The sequence below is a fragment of the Tamandua tetradactyla genome, chromosome 17 (assembly GCF_023851605.1).
Source record: "Tamandua tetradactyla isolate mTamTet1 chromosome 17, mTamTet1.pri, whole genome shotgun sequence".
In the NCBI taxonomy this organism is placed as follows: Eukaryota; Metazoa; Chordata; class Mammalia; order Pilosa; family Myrmecophagidae; genus Tamandua; species Tamandua tetradactyla.
In genome coordinates, this window is record NC_135343.1 from 66,699,236 (window position 1) to 66,716,886 (window position 17,651).

At 48.9% G+C, this 17,651-nt stretch overlaps 1 protein-coding gene across 7 annotated transcripts in view; it reads right to left on the reverse strand.

Annotated features, from left to right (window-relative positions):
• The window catches only part of LOC143661352 (uncharacterized), a 151,984-nt gene that overhangs the window by 79,710 nt on the left and 54,623 nt on the right, over nucleotides 1–17,651 (reverse strand). For 4 of the 7 annotated variants that reach the window (XM_077134888.1, XM_077134887.1, XM_077134890.1 and 1 more), the window contains exon 2: nucleotides 9,459–9,545. The exons of 1 other annotated variant lie outside the window; for it this stretch is intronic. In XM_077134888.1, coding sequence (XP_076991003.1) covers nucleotides 9,459–9,545 — 87 coding nt within the window. Of the gene's footprint in view, nucleotides 1–379; nucleotides 6,280–9,458; nucleotides 9,992–17,651 lie in introns of those variants that run through there. 2 more of the 7 variants (XR_013164518.1, XR_013164519.1) reach the window with 2 other exon arrangements.

The window sequence follows — 17,651 nt, forward strand, 5'->3', positions numbered from 1 at the left end:
TGGGACCCTCATTACTCTGTGAGGACAGCCAAGGCCAGTGACCCGACAGCAAGGTGGCAGGAAAGATCTGCTGGACAAACGATGAATAGACGTCAGAATTTAGGAACAGTAAGTTTTGATGGTGAAAGCAGACCTGGAATAGTGAAGCCTTCTGCACGCCTCCTTGGAAAGAGAGACGCCCCTGGCTCACATCTGCTGAGCAGGCACCAGCAACATGTGGGCACTGACCCGCTCTAAACATCAAGATTTTTCTAAATACACTCTAGTTCTGAACAATTCTTAATCACAAAAAACAAAGAGGCTGACATACAAAATACATCTAACTAAGGGGAGGCAGGTGGTCTGGGAGGACTGACGCCACAGTGGCTGCAGCCCATACCTGTCCGAGGGGCAGAGGCAGTTGGAGGGTCAGAACTCCGGCTCAAATTCCATCGGAGTCCCTGGAGGGCCTACCCCAGGTTATGAGTCCACAGGAACAGGTGGGGCCCGGAAATCCATAGGCCCAGCAAGGTCCCAAGTGCTGCTGGTCTGGGCAGCCACCACCCCTGAGTACCCAACTCTGAGGACCTGCCCCCAAGGACCCAACCTTGGAGGACCCAGCCCCAAGAACACAGCCATGAGGACCCACCCACTGAAGACCCGGACCCGAGGACTCACCCCCTGAGGACCCACTACCTGGGGGCCCACCCTCAAGGAACTGCCCCTGAGGAACCACACCCTGAGGACCCGCTCCCTGGGGACCCTCCCTCAAGGAACTGCCCCCGAAGACCCACCCTCTGAGGACCCACCCCGGTGAGTCTGCCACCCGGAAGTCTCCTGGGCCCCTTTGTGACCCTCCCCAGAAACCACCCATCTGCTTTCTGTTGCTAGGGAGCAGTCTGCCTTTTCGCGACTATGACATGGAGTCCAAAGGACATATTGTTTTTCCCTGGCTGCTTCCATGCAGCGCATCATGCTGACATCCATCCATGCCCAGGTAGTATGGGTGCTCTTTCCTGTGTATTGTTGAGCATGTCCCACAGCACAGATGGACCACAGCGTCTATCCATTCGCTGCTGAGTATGATCTGAGTAGCTTGCCATGTTTAGCGATTACGAATGAAGCCAAACAATGAATGATGAACAGTTTTGTGCATGTGGGCCTCCATGTCTCTTAGGGAAATACCTGAGAGTGGAATGGCTGGGTCATGGGAGAGGCATATCTTAACGTTCCAAGAGGTTGCTGGATGCTTCTCTGGGTGGGGTTCCACTGCCCATTTCCACCTGTAGCCTGTGAGAGTACCAGTTCCCTTATATTTTTGCCCACACTTGGCATGATCAGTCGTTTCTATTTTACAAATTTTGGAAACTCAGTGGTGTTTAGGGGGAAATTGCAGCCTTGACTGCACTTGCCAGATGACAAGTGAGGCCGAGCATCTCGCACACACGGTTTGCCCCTCTGAATCCTGGGTGAGGGGTCTGTGGGAGGCAGATTCAGGTGTCAACTTGGCCAGGTGAAGATCCCTAGTTATACTGCTGTGGTCGTGAGCCGATGGCATGTGAACTTCATCTGTTCCTGATTACACCTGCACTCCTCCAGGAGGCATGCCTGCTGCAATCAATGTCTGATTTAATTGGCTGGTGCTTAAATGAGAGCGCTCAACATAGTAAAGCCCAAGCACCTCGGCATACCTCATCTCAGCACTTGCAGCTCAGCCCAGGCCTTCGGAGATGCAGAAAGGAAATACCCGAGGAAACTCGTTGGAACCTAGAGGCCTGGAGAGAAAGCCAGCAGAGATCGCCTCGTGTCTTCCCACGTAAGAAAGAACCTCCGTTGAAAGTTAGCTGCCTTTCCTCTGGAGAACGAACAAAATAAATTCCCTTTTATTAAAAGCCAATCCATCCCTGGGGTGTTGCATTTGGAAGCTGGCAAATTAGAACAGGACCCATTCAGACTTTGAACTATCTTTCTTTAACTGAGTGTTTGTCTTACTGGGTTCTGGCAGTTTGTTACTTGTACAGTGTTTAGGTACAAGTCTTTTCTTCAACATGTTTGCAAATTTTTCTTCCCAGGTTGTGAATTGCTTACTTATTTTTACAAATGCCTTTTGAAGAGCAAATGGGCTCCATTTTGATGAACTCGAATTGAATTTGATCTTGAATTTTACACTCGTTGGTGCTTCAACAGTAACATTTAAGGAATCTTTGTCAAACCCATGTTTTTAGGATGTAATGATGTAATGAGATAAAATGTTTTCTTGAAGTTTTTCAGTTTTAGCTTACATTTAGGCCTATGGTCAACCTGAGTTCATTTTTTAACATGTTTTGCTGTCAGGGCTGGCCGAGGTTCTGTTTTTGCCTATGGCCACGGAGCTCCTACAGCACCATTTGCTGAGAACTTTGTCCCCTCCCCAGTGAACCTGCTCTGGTGAGTTTCTCAGAAGTCCATCTGTTCACAGGTTTGCTTCCGGCTCTTGTCGCTGTTCTCTGGCTGCTCACCTGGGCTGCACTGGCCTGGCACTGTCTCACTCAGCTGAGCTCTGTGGCACGTCATAGTTGGGTAATGGAGGCCTCCAGTTTTGTACTTTCACAAAGTTGTTCAGGCTATTCTAGGTTGTTGATATTTCCTTATAAGTTTCAGAACCAGTTTCTCAGTTTCCACAAATTTTCACAAGGAACCAAGTCAGACTTTGAACGGTTTTGCCCTGAATCTCTAGATCCACATGGGGAGAGCCCATCCAAGGTGTGGACATGGCAGTGTGGGAGCTCACGGCCAGGAGTGTGCAGACCCCACTCCCACACTTGGCACCCTACCCACGCTGTTGGGCAGCCCACCCACTGCCAGCCTGTGGCAGACAGCTGGAGAGCTCTCTTGCAGGAGCTCACACCTCTGCTTGAGAACTTGTGTAGGGGGCTGTGCCGGTTTAAAAGGGCTTATGTCCTCTAGAAAAGCCATTTTTTTCATCCTAATCAATCTTGTGGAAGCAACCATTTCTTCTAATCCTTATTCAGTACTATCGTTTGGAAATTTGATTAGGTTATGTCCAGATATGTGACTCACTCAATTCTGGGTTTTAAATTTCATTAGATGGAGATGCATCTCCACCCATTCTATGTGGGACTTAATTAGTCTATAAAGAGGAGACATTTTGGAGAGAGTTCCTTTTGAGAATGAGGAGAGAGCCAAAGAACCACAACAGAAGGATGAGAGAACCACAGAGTCCATCAGCCGGCGACCTTTGGAGGTGAAAAAGGAAAACGCCTCCTGGGAAGCTTCAATAAGCAGGAGGCCTGGAGAGAAAACCAGCAGATGCTGCCATGTTGGCCATGTGCCTGTCCAGCTGAGGGAGAAAGCCTGAATGTTACTGGCTGTGGTAGTTAGGTCCAGGTGTCAACTTGGCCAGGTGATGATGCCTAGCTTTGCTGCTGTGGACATGAGCCAATGGCATGTGAAGCTCATCTGTTGCTGATCACATCTGCAGTCGGCAAGGAGGAGTGTCTGCTGCAATGAATGATGTTTCATTTAATTGGCTGGAAGCTTAAATAAGAGCACTCAATCCAAGCGGCTCAGCATACCTCATCACAGCATTCACAGCTCAGCACAGGCCTTTGGAGGTGCAGAAACGAAAGACCCCAGGGAAAGCTGTTGGAACCCACTGGCCTGGAAAGAAGGCCAGCAGACATACCTGCCCCCGCACACCCTCCCCATTCCTACCTATGGAAGACAGAATCTCAGTTGAAAGCTAGCTGCCTTTCCTCTGAAGAACTATACCCTGCACTCATTCCCTCTGCCCCAGCACCTGCACCCTAGCTCCTTCCCTCTGTCCCAGCACCTGAACCCTGTGTTCCTTCCCTCTGTCCTCAGTACCTGCACTCTCCCAGTCCAGGCTGCATGGAGCTGCATGGTGCACTGGGGGTTCAGCCCAAAACTCAGGGCGCCTTAGTAATGAAAAGCATCTCAAAACAAACACGACTGACTGGCATCCCATCATGCTGCTACAAGGTCCTGAACAATCACAAGCACCCACAACTCAGGTCCGCCAAGCTGCCCAGGAGGCTCTGGCACAGGAGCAGACTTTACAGGGCCCACAGTTCCTTGCCAGCTGTCTGCAGAGAGTGGGAGAGTCTTCTGGGCTCAGTCTGCCCTCAAAAGACGTCAGGCCCTCCAGGGAAGGAGGCTTCTTGGCAGCGCCAAAGACATGCCCACCTGCTGGTCAGCAGAGCCAGGGCACTGGCTGTCCCAGGCCAAGTCACCAGCAACATCCCTGGAGGAAGCCGCAGTAGGGACGGCGCGGCCTGGACAGTGGAAGGAGTTGCAACCCTGCAGGTTCTAGCCTGCCTCGGCTCAGCACAAACCCCCTGGATTCCATGCCTCAGTTTAGCACAAACCCTACTTCCAGCTATGGCATCTGAGGGTCTCTCTGCAGCTGTTTGGCCCTGCCCGGAACAAGGCCTGGAAAAGAGGCCCAATGGACAGCCTGGCTTCAGGGTCACGTCTGACCAATGTCGACGCTTGCAATGGCCCCACGGCCCCTTTCTCCCATTCTCTCGAAATTCCTAGGTCAGACAATCAGGAGAGAACACTTATGACGCTTCCTGGTGTGATGCCATGCTGTTGCAGCCAGAGAAGGTGACAAGAAATCATACCAAAATAAACTTGCCATTTCTACCTCATTCAGCCACTTGGAAGCCAGGGACCAGGGCAGTCACTGCCATGGCATCCTTCTATCGACGTACCAGCTTCAGGTAGGAGGGATGAGTCTTTTATGCTCCTCTGTGGGCCGCATGGTTTCATGTCTTGGAGGGGGCCAGGCAATCCCCTTGGAAGTCACAAACTCCACAAACCACTCGCTCAGCGCCAGAGGCCGGGGAAGGACTCAACTGAATCATATCCATGGAGGCGCGCCCATCCAAAGGGCAACAGTAGGAAAGGTCCTCCAGGGGAGGTGCATGCTGAGACCAAAGGTCTGGTGACCCTCGGAAACCCTAACCCCTGCTGGAGCTGCACTGATGCCAGACCCCAGTACTCCAGGCCAGGTAGGTGTCCATCTCTGTGGCAGGTGTGGACCCAGGTTTCAAGATGGGTGTCTCTGGGGAGCACTCCTCCCTGACCGCAGGGATCCCCAGGCTCACCTCACCCCATGGAGAGTCCTCGAATGACCCATGAGGTTGGTTAGGGCTTGGTGTGCGGCACGGCGGGTTCTCAGCAGCCCTCTAGGGCGCAGCAATTTCCTCTCTTTGACTCTCTTCTGGAAACAAAGCTAATGTTCTATGTCCCATGGTCAGAGGATAGAATTGGAAACTCTTAAGAACTCGCTGGTGATTCAATATGGAATCCACACAGAAATGTTCTTGGGGTGCTGATTCACCAAAGTTTGCAGGAGATCCAACACGCTGAACGTTGCAAAACAGAAACCAAACGGTGCAGCCCTTGGCCCTGGGCCCACCCACACAGAGGCCACAGCCTTCCTGATGGGTTGTGGTCTCTGGCTCTCCACCAGGACCCTGTGGGACAGTCATCCTCTCGGGCAGCCACAGGAAGGAATCAGGGTCTTGGGAGGCTGGCCGCTGGGCAGAGAGCAATTCCCAACCGGGACACACAGCCTGCCCTCCTCCTGCAAGTCCTCCTCGGCTCCACGAGCCTTCCTGGATGCCTCCCTCCCAGGACAGGCCAATACCAAGCTCAGCACCTGGGGAGCTCACCAGCCCGTGACTTGAGACAGCTACACCCCCAGGGCCCCCACCTGACCCCTCGACATGACTCACCTTTGAGCTCTATGTACGTGGACCCCTGTCTCTCAGCTGGAGGTAACAGGCACTCACATTTAATCCACAGATGGGCTTCACAGGCCCTCCCATCCCTAGCACTGCTCGACCCCTGGGGACTCAACTATCAACCCAAAGGCATTCGCTGAGCACAATGCCCCACAAGGATGGAGGGGCTACAAGGGTGGCTCCAGATCCTTCACACAGGACCTTCTCCGACCACTGAACACCATGGCAGAGGCCACGTGGAGGGGGGTTGTCCATGCACTTCCAGTGTGAATGTGTCCTAGGGACAGCACAAGCATCGGCCCTGGGGTAGGAACATGTAGGTTTTTCCAAGAACTACACAGCAGCCAGCAGTGTGGCTGGGACCCAGGACCAAGGTGGGACCAGAGATGTTCTGGGAGAGGGGGCCCAGGCTGTGAGGACCCTGAAGGTATTATGCCATGGGCATTTTCTCAGGGAAATGAGAGCCACAAGAGACTCTGAGCTGGGGAACAGAGGGCACGACGGAGCTAATTGCTGCCAGGTGGGTCACAAGAGGGCCAGCATGGGGGCCAAAGGCTGTATGCAGTGCCATCTCAGTGACCCAACCACCCAGACCACATGGGTGCCAGGGTCTCTACTTCAACTGCCCCTAAGCCTCAGTGGATCCCTGAAGCTCTACTTTGGACACAGACCCTGCTGCCCACCACTCCTCACGTTCACCATCGTTCTCCCCATGGGCCGTCAGTGAAGCCCACCGATGCAGTGGCTGAAAGCAAGTGAAGTGACACAGATCTCTTTCCAGTGCTCCTTGTAACAGATGAGAACTGGACGGACAGACTCCTTGGGCTGCACAGGCCTGGGCTTAGCAAACACAGGCCACCTGGAGGGGAGGGCAGGTAGCAGCAACAGCTAACATTTAGATGCCGTCCACATGCAAGAACTATTCACATGCAGTGCGGTCCACACCCGGTGCTGCCCTGAGTAGCCAGCACTGTCCACACCCCACATATCCTGAGAACCCAGCACTGTCCTGAGCACCCAGCACTGTCCACACCCTGTGGTGTCCTGAGCACCCAGCACTGTATACACCCTGTGCTGTCCTCAGCACCCAGCACTGTCCTAGCACTTGGCCCTGTCCATACCTGTGCTGTCCATACCCGATGATGTCCACACACCACACTGTCCTGAAAACCCAGCACTGTACTGAGCACCCAGCACTGTTCACACCCCGTGCTGTCCTGAGCACCCAATGCTGTTCACACAGCATACTCTCCTGAGCACTCAGCACAGTTCTAACACTTGGCCCTATCCATACCTGGTGCTGTCCACACCTGGCGCTGTCCTGGTCAGGCCCACCACATGCATGGCCTCACCTAAGCCCACCCAAGCTGTGGCCGACAAAGCACAGTCACAGCGCTGAGCTCAGGGTCTCACCCCGAGGCCTGGCTGCCCTCCACGATCTGATGAGAAGCCACACAAGGGAAGGTCCCAGTGAGTATCTGGAGGCTGGACTGAACCCAGAGGGGACGGCGGCCCCAGGAGGACCCGCTCAGCTCCACAGACACGGCGACGCAGGGCACCCTGCCACACCCCACCTCCCCACCCCTTGGGCCCCTTCCCTCCTCAACACCCCCCACCACCACCAGAAGATCATCTTTTCTCCCAAATTGGTCCTCCCAGCCTCATCTTCCTGAGGCTGAGCTGGCCATGCAGCATGGAGTCCTGTAGGGGAAACCCCCCTCCATGCCAGCTCGTGAGTGCTGCCTCGTTTCCCACCACAGGGTGGCTATGGGTGCTCTCAGGGGCCAGGGCTGATGGGCCTGCTCCCCTCCCCAGCAGCAACCCCTGGCCCCTGCCCAGGGCCGGGACATCCTAGGCTCCCATTTGACCACATGGTCTCAACTAGGCTTTGGTGTACTGTTTGAACGGCTGCAGAAGCCCTCTGAATCCCCAAGTGCCGGGCTTCCCAGGGACATGCAGTTGGCAGGGGCCTGGCGAGTTCACAGGCCAGGGAGCCAGGTGGGGGCCCTGGGCAGGTAACCGCAAGGAAGCAAGACTCGCCCAGTCACTTAAGGTGAGATGACTGGGACTTGGGGCCAGAGGACAGCTTTGGTGCAACCTTCTGGCAATCTAGGGGCCAACAGCATGGAGGGCCTGGCCTTGGGGGGCTCAGGTGACGGACAGAACCCTTATGTGAGGGTCCGCATACCTGTTGCCTCTGAAGGGTCAACTTCATTCTGGGAACAGGCCAGGACTCTGACCCCTTTCACATTTGTGACATCATTTACATACAAGACAAATGCATTTCAATTTCCTCTCTCAATTAATGGCCTATTCTTTGAATCAGACTCAGCTAAAAAACATTGCTCCACCACTATTAGTCTTAGAAAAATTCAATTTCCCTCCTCTGACAGCCAGAGGCCAGGCGACTGGGGCGGGGAAGCTGACCACAAGGGCCAGTGCGGCCCAGCCCTCTCGGACGCCCTGGAGTGCAGGATCTACTTCACCACATCCAGCACGAGAGAGGCAGTGCCAGGTTGGCAGGAAAGGGCTGTGTGGCAGAGCAGGGAGCCAGCACGCTGGCCTGGCGCCATCACCCCAGCAGGGAACAGGCGGTGGGGCGGACTCTTGGATGAGCTCCAGATGAAGAGGTGGAACACCCCTGGGCACTGCTCTGTCCATGCACTCCGACCCCTGTGCACCTTCCACACTCTATCCGAGGCCAGGGCACTGTGGGTGTGCCTGAGCACCGGGAGCGGTGAGGCCAAACGAGGTGAAGAGGCTGATTGAGGCTGGGATTGGGGGCCAGCAAGGGTGAGGACAGCTCCTTGCTATCACTGGCACAGATGTCTCAATTTAACAACACTAGAAACCCTGGCCCACTCCCCACTGGCCCTGCACCCAAGGTGGCACCTCTGTCCCTGTGCACCCTCCAATGGCATGCTTCTCCCCACACTGGCCTAGGCACTCGCACCCATTACTGCATCCAGCCCCAGGTGGGGCCATGCTCCTGCCAGTGTTAAGCCTTCTGCTGGGCTTGAGGACGAGCCAATGACACAGACCAGGCCTCGTGGGGAAGACAGATCCCACATGGGTGCTGCACACACTGCAAGGATGGGGGGGCAGGGAGGACAGGTGAGGCAACGGTCCACTGTGAGGGAAGCTGGGGCTTCCCTACAGGCAGGGTGTTGAGACGATCATGCTCCCACCCAGCAAACAGCTTCCAAAATCCTGCTCGAGCGGTTCCTGCTCAGAAGTGCCTCCACCTATCCTGAGCAGAGGATCTGGCCTGTCTGTAGCTGGCCTCCACCAGACTCTACCCCTTGCAAGTGGCCATACACAGCCTTGCAGAAGGTGCCAAACTCCTCTGAAGTTCCAGAGCCACCTATGTGCAGCACTCTGTCCCTCTGGGCTTTCCACCTTCCACCCCACACGGTAGGCTCTGCCCTACACACAGCAGGCATCACCCCATATGACAGACTCCACCCACACAGCAGGCTCCACCACATATAACAGGTCCTTCTACACAGCAGGCTTCTCCCACTGCAGGCTCCACCCCACCATTTAAGGGCTGCAGAGATGCAGCTGGGTCTTCACCTAAACTGCCATCACATTCTGCGAGGGACAGAGAACTTTCAGACCAAGGCGATGGACTTCACCAGGGAAAGCATGCGCTTCCAGCCACCCATGGCCTCACTCTGGGGTCCCAGGCCGACGAGGGCTTACTGTGAACTGCTCCTGGGACTCGTAATCTCATGCAGGTAGATGCAAGCTGTGCTGAACTCTGTCATCACGTCACTGGACAGGAACTCTCTGGAAGAGAAAAGGTGACTCTTTAATGCAAACCCACCCAGGCACCTCACAGTTCTGTGGGCACAAGGGTGCTGGCTCCAACACTTTCATACCCTGACAACCACGAGGCAGAGGAAGAGATGAGTGAAGGATGCTGACAGCTGGGACAGGAGCCGGCAAGCCTGTGTATGTTCGGGTGCTGGGTGCAAAGCCCCCCAGTCACCCCACAGGCCCTCAGATGGAGGACCCTGGCAGGAGTGTAGCCATGGCATTCCCTCCCGGTCACCTCACAGCCCCGAGATGGGGGACCCTGCCAGGGGTGCAGCCTGGGTACCTCCTCACGGTGCACATCTGGGCTCCATGTGGACACCAGAGCTCCAGCAGCAGTAGTCACACTCACACTTTCACACTCATAGTCCTGGGGCCATGAGGGAGGGCAGTGAACAAGGTCTTCTCGCCTCCGTGGTTTCTGCTGAGAAATCTACATATAGTCTTATTGGGCTTCCCTTGTATGTGATGGATTGCTTCTCTCTTGCTGCTTTCAAGATTCTCTCTTTCTCTTTGACCTTTAACATTCTGAATATAAGTGTCTTGGAGTACATCTATTTGAATCTATTCTCTTTTGGGTATGCTGCACTTCTTGGATGTATAATTTTCAGTCTTTCATAAGAGTTGGGAAATTTTTAGTAATAATGTCCTCCATTAGTTTTTCTCCTCCTTTTCCCTTCTCTTCTCCTTCTGGGACACCCAAAACATGTATATTTGTGTTCTTCATATTGTTGTTCAATTCCTGAGTCTCTGGGAATTAAATTATCCTTTTTACCCACATTTTCTTGTTCTTGTTGGATTTCAGAGGGTCCGTCCTCCAGTTTAGTAATCCTATGTTCTGCTTCTCGAAATCTACCATTGCAGGGTTCCATTGGTTTTTTTTATTATTTCTTCTATTGTGCCTTTCATTCCCATAAGTTCTGTGATATGTTTTTTCAGACTTTTGATTTCTTCTTTTTGTTCATTCCTTGACATCTTTATATCCTCCTTTAATTCACTGATTTGGTTTTTGATGAGGTTTTCATTGCCTGTTGATATATTCTGAATTAATGGTTTGGTTTCAACTCCTGTATCTCATTTGAATTGTTGGTTTGTTCCTCTGACTGGGCCATATCTTCAATTTTCCTAGTGTGATTTGTTATTTTTTGCTGGTGTCTAGACATTTAACTACCTTAATCAGTTTATTCTGGAGATTGTTTTCATTTCTTTTATCTAGGGCCTTCTTGCTGGATGAATTTGCTATCTATCTTTTCTCTGATCTTCAGTTCACCCTTTTCTGGACCTCTAGCTTACGTTTTGTTTAACAGAGGAGAATTTTTCAGTTCTTGTTTTCTTGTTTCTTGCCCTGCCAGTATACTGCCTTTGCCCCCCACCCTTAGGACAGTCTACTTAGGTATTATAGACCCCAGCTGGATTTTCCCAGACCAAACTGGCCTCCTATCAGGAGGAAAGAGTCACCTGCATTGGTTTTCCCTGAGGGTGAGAACCAGTAGGTTGAAAGACTTTCCTATGAAGTCTCTGGGCACTGTTTTTCTTGTCCTGCACAGTATGTGGCACTTGTCTGCCTGCAGGCCCCACCAGCATAAGATGATGTGGTACCTTTAACTTTGGCAGACTCTCTCTGCTGGGGGCATGGCAGAGATAGAGGAGAGGTTGTAGGCTGGTTTTAATGGCTTCAAATTACCAAGCCCTAGTGTCTGAATTCCTTGAGGGAGGGATTCCACCAGAACTGGGCCTCACCCCTCCCCCGGGGAAGGCACCAGCTCCAGACAAGCTCTCAAAGAAGCTTGTTTATGCTTATGCCTGGGGCAGTTGCAGCCTCGGAAGTCCTGCCACTATATCCAAAGGCAGCCAAGCCTCCATAGAAACACAGCCACAAAAACCACTGTTTCTTTTTTTTTTCTTTTTCTGTCAGCCCTGTCCTGTTAGCACCAGGGCAAAAATGAGCCAGCTCTGCTCTGACCAGGTTCACCTGAACTGGGGGCCTATTTTTAGTAGTCAGAATTTGTGAATTAATTCCACACTTGAAGCTAAGATGTGCTCAGCGCCTGCTGCTGGTCAAGTCCCTTTCCTTTCCCCGCTGGGAAGCAGCATGTTGGGGAGGGGCGCTGGCTGCCTTGGCTTGGGGAACTCATGGTTCTGGGGGGGCTCACAGCCAGCCCAGCTGGTCCAGACTGGGGTATGCTGTGTGTCCGGTCACTGACGTGGTCCCAGGAGCTGTTCTGTACTGTTCCTGGTTATTTAGTAGCTGTTCTGGAGGACGAACTAAATCCTGCACCTCACTAAGCCGCCGTCTTGGCTCGTCCTCAATATGTACTATTTTTAAAAAAGGGCTATGATGCTAAGATTCACAAAACACAGATTCAGTTAACATTACTGAATTCAAGATACCTTTTGTCATTACATATTTTACTCCATTGACAGATCCTAAAATACAAACATTATCTTCCTGAGCTTCTCAAAAACCTCTGGCATTTTAGACGTCTTTACTTGAGATTTTATGTCAATAAGAATTCAGAATCAGGAAAGTTACATCATATATTTTGATGTGTTTCAAAAGTTTACAAGAGTGAATTTACATATGGAGGAAGAAAATGCCAAAAGTTAATATTTTCTAATGCAAAATAAAATAAAATTTAATACCAAAGCAGGAAATATCTTTAAATGAAGCAGAACCACTGAACCTACTGGAATTTATAGCCACCTTGCAAATCTTATCTGGAATCGTGCTAATGTTAACAGTATCAAGGAATTCAGGGTAACTGAGTTTCTCAGACTGGGCTCAACTCCATTCCAATCAGGGTTCAAAGGACAGACTAGCTCTTGCTCCTACAGAGTGTAGTATAGAAGAGCAACTTCCATCCCATGAAGGGTCAATCGCTGAAGTTATTATTCACAGCTTAGGTAGTGTGTTCTACATATTTGAATTTTTCACCCCAAAGTTATTGAATTGGTTTCTGAAGCCTGGCTTCAGAGAGTTCATCTTTTATGCAACAAACAGTTATTTTCATCTTCAGCCAGTATCTGACATAGGAAAGACAGACTTTGAATACAAAATCTTAGTATTTGAAGGACTACCCAGGCCAGTTACAGATTCAAGGCACCTGTAAGCAGGACTCTATAGCCTAATATTCTATCTCACATGCCCTTAAGAAAGTCACTAAAAAGGGCAGCCAGGGCGAGGGGTGGGGTGGTGTGTTGCTTACCTTCACACGTAGGGAAGTCTAAGTTCTAGACACTCACACCAAGAACAAGAATATAAACCACTATGGCCACTCTTCAGGTATAGAAACAAAATCGCCTGAGAAGCTGAGAATAGTCATCACCACAGCTGATATTCATGTATGCTCATGATGAGCCAGACAATCTAGGCACTTCTCAAATGTGGATTTATGTAGTCACCACATCAACTTTATGAGATGGGGACTAGTTTTATCCCACTTTGGTAGATGAGGAAACTGAAGCAGAGGATCACAATAATGGAAGAGTGGAGGCAAGATTCACTTCCAGGAAGTCATGGACTCTGACTGATGGGCCTGAGAAGAGATGGGACCTAGGATAATTTAACTTCGATGCCACCAGGCCACAAACAGAACACAAGCACAACAAGGTATCAAGGCATGCATTGTGCTTTGTTCAGAGGGGGCACACATGTCAGTGTGGCTACGGTAGGGACGTGAAAGAAGCACTGGTGCCCTAGAGTTACATCCTACTGCACTACCATGCTGGGTTTATTCTGCTCGCCCCTGTTTCAGTATGAATCTCTAGCAAGAGAGTCCTCTGATCTCTCTCTTGAACAGACCTTTTAAGAGGAAGAGCCAGGTATAAGTAGCATACTCGGCCAGAATACTTATATCTTGTTAATACCTGGGCTGCTCACCACTTTCAGTGGGACACCTATAGGGGCTCGCAAACTACAGTTGGTGGGCCACACCTGCCCACCACCTATTTCTATGAATGATGTTTTACTGGACAAGCTCACTCATTTACATAATGTCCATGGTCCATGGCTGCTTTTGCATTACAACAAAAGAGATGATTAGTTGTGAAAGGGACACTATGGCCTGAAAAGCCAAAAATTTTTTTCACCATCCAGACCATTAGAGAAAAGTTTGCTGATCTCTGTACTAGCAAGTTCCAGAGAACAAAGACACTGGACAATTCTGCTGTAAAACTCGGATATTTCTCAGAAAGCACTGAAACACTCAACATAGAAAAAGGTATTTTAAAATAGTGCATCCATTTTTTAGTGAGAAAGAATTTCACATCATCTGGCTCTTATCCTTCATCTCCTGAGGCAAGTTCCTTCTGCCTCAAATGCCAATGGTGCAACTAATAAACTAATTCTGATTACTAAATATAGGCCCTCAGCTGGGGTGAACCTGATCAAAGCGGAGGTTGCTCATTTTTTCCCCGGTGCCAAGAGGGCAGGACTGACAGAAAAAGGGAGGGAAAAAAAAGAAGGAAACACAGGTTTTTGTGGCTGTGTACCTACAAAGGCTTGACTGCCTCGGGATACAGTGGCAGGACTTTTCAGGCTGCAACTACCCGAGGCATAGGCAGAAGTGAGCTCTTTTGGGGGCTTGTCTGGAGCCTGTGCCTTCCCCAGGGGAGGGGTGAAGCCCAACTCAAGTGGAATCCCTCCATCAAGGAATTCAGACCCCAGGACTTGGTAATTTGAAGCCATTAAAACCAGCCTACAACCTCTCCTCTGTCTCTGCCATGCCCCCAGCAGGGAGAGTCTGCCAAAGTTAAAGTTACCACATCATCTTATGCTGGTGTGCCCTGCAGGCAGACAAGTGCCACATACTGGGCAGGACAAGAAAAACAGTGCCCAGAGACTTCATAGGAAAGTCTTTCAACCTACTGGTTCTCACCCACAGGGAAAACCAATGCAGGTGATTGTTTCCTCCTGATAGGAGGCCAGTTTGGTCTGGGAACATCTGGCTGGGGTATATAATATCTAAGTAGACGCTCCTAAGTGTGTGAGTGGGGGGGGACAGCGAAAGCACCACACAAGCAGGCCAAGAAACAAGAAAACAAGAACTGAAAAATTCTCCTCTGTCAAACAAAACTTAAGCTAAAGGTCCAGATAAAGCTGAAAGGAATGTCGAAGAACAGACAGCCAACAAATTCATCCAGTAAGAAAACCCTAGGTAAAAGAAGTGAAAATAATCTCCAGAATAAACTAATTGAGGTAATTAAAAGCCTAGACACCAGGAAAAAATAAATCACACCAGGAAAACTGAACATATGGCCTAGTCAAAGGAACAAACCAACAATTCAAATGAGATACAGGAGTTGAAACAATTAATTCAGAATATATGAACAGACATCAAAAACCTCATCAAAAATCAAATCAATGAATTGAGGGAGGATACAAGAAAGGCAAGGAACGAACAAAAAGAACAAATCGAAGTTCTGAAAAGACATATTTCAGAACTTATAGGAATGAAGGGCACAGAAGAAGAGATGAAAAAAATCATGGAAAACCACAATGGCAGATTTCGAGAGGCAGAACATAGGACTAGCGAACTGGAGGACAGGACATCTGAAATCCAACAAGCAAATGAAACCATAGGGGAAAAATGGAAAAATATGAGAAAGGACTCAGGGAATCGAATGACAATATGAAGTTCACGAACATATATGTTGTCGGTGTCCCAGAAGGAGAAGAGAAGGGCAAAGGAGGAGAAAAACCAATGGAGGAAACGATCACTGAAAATTTCCCAACTCTTACGAAAGACTTAAAATTACAAATCCAAGAAGTGCAGCATACCCCAAAGAGAACAGATCCAGACAGACACACTCCAAGACACTTACTAATCAGAACGTCAGAGGTCAAAGAGAAAGACAGAATCTTGAATGGAGCAAGAGAAAAGCAATCCATCACATACAAGGGAAGCCCAATAAAACTACGCATCAATTTCTCAGCAGAAACCATGGCGGTAAGAAGACAGTGGGATGATATATTAAAAGAGAAAAACTGCCAACCAAGAATTCTATATCCAGCAAAACTGCCCTTCAAAAATGAGGGAGAAATTAAAATGTTTTCAGGCAAAACATCACAGAGAGAATTTGTGACCAAGAGACCAGCTCTGCAAGAAATACTAAATGGAGCAGTAGAGATAGATACAAAAAGACAGAAGAGAGAGGTGAGGTGTGGAGAAGAGTGGAGAAAGGAAGACTATGAGTAAAGGTAAAAAGAAGGAAAATTAGGTAGGACATATAAAATCCAAAAGGCAAAATAGTAGAAGAAAAGACTACCCATACAGTAATAACACTAAAGATCAATGGATTAAACTCCCCAATGAAAACACATAGACTGGCAGAATGAATTTAAAAACTGGACCTATCTATATGCTGTCTACCGGAGACACATCTTAGACCCAAGGATAAACATAGGTTGAAAGTGAAAGGTTGGGAAAAGATATTTTATGCAAACGACAATCAGAAAAGAGCAGCAGTAGCTATTCTAATATCCAACCCATTAGACTTCAAATGTAAAACAGTTAAAAGAGACAAAGAAGGAGACTATGTATTAATAAGAGGAAGAATTCAGCAAGAAGACAAAACAATCATACATACTTATGCACCGAGCCAGGACGCACCAAAACACATGAGGCAAACAATGAAAAGGAAATAGACACGTCGAACATAATAGTCGGGGACTTCAATTCACCACTCTGTTCAATGGAGAGAACATCTAGACAGAGGATCAATAACGAAACGGTGAATCTGAACAATACAATAAATGAGCAAGACTTAGCAGACATTTATAAAACATTACACCCCACAACAGCAGGATACACCTTTTTCTCAAGTGCTCATGGATCATTCTCAAGGATAGACCATATGCTGGGTCACAAAGCAAGTCTCAATAAATTCAAAGAGTTTGAAATCATACAAAACACTTTCTCAGATCATAAAGGAATGAACTTGGAAATCATGAATAGGCACAGTGTCAGAAAATTCACAAATATGTGGAGGCTCAAGAACACACTCTTAAACAACCAGTGGGTCGAAGAAGAAATTCTAAGAGAAATCAGAGAGTATCTCGAGGAAAATGAAAATGAAAACACAATGTATCAAAACTTATGAGACGCAGCAAAGGCAGTGCTAAGAGGGAAATTTATAGCCCTAAATGCTCATATCAAAAAAGAAGAAAGTGCAAAAATTGAGGAACTGATTGTCCACTTGGAAGAAGTAGAGAAAGAACAGCAAACTAACCCCAAAGCAAGGAAAAGGAACGAAATAACGAAGATCAGAGAGAAATAAAAGAAACTGAGAATGTGAAAACAACTGAGAAAATCAACAAAACCAGAAACTGGTTCTATGAGGAAATCAATAAGACTGACGGACCCTTAGCAAGACTGACAAAAAGAAGAGAGAGGATACAAATGAATAAGATCAGAAATGGAAGAGAAGACATAATCACGGACCCCACAGAAATAAAGGAAGTAATGACAGGATGCTACGGACAACTTTACACAAATAAATACAACAATGTAGGTGAAATGGACAACTTTCTAGAAAGGCATGCACAACCAACATGGACTCGAGAAGGAACAGACAACCCCAACAAACCAATCACAAGTAAAGAAATTGAATCAGTCATTAAGAAGCTCCACAAAAAGAAAAGCCCAGGACCAGACGGCTTGACACGTGAATTTTACCAAACATTCCAGAATCTTTCTACGAAGCCAACATCACTCTCACACCAAAGCCAGACAAAGATATTACAAAAAAGGAAAACTGCAGACCAATCTCTCTAATGAACACACATGCAAAAATCCTCACCAAAATTTTAGGAAATTGAATCCAGCAACACATTAGAAGAATTATACATCATGACCAAGTAGGATGCATCCCAGGTATGCAAGGAGGGTTCAACGTAAGAAACCCATATCAACAAATCAAAGCAGAAAAACCACATGATCATCTGGATTGATGCGGAAAAGGCATTTGACAAAATTCAACATCCTCTTCTGTTCAAAACACTTCAAAGGATAGGAATCGAAGGGAACTTGCTCAAAATGATAAGGGGAATATATGAAATACCCACAGTTAACAACATCG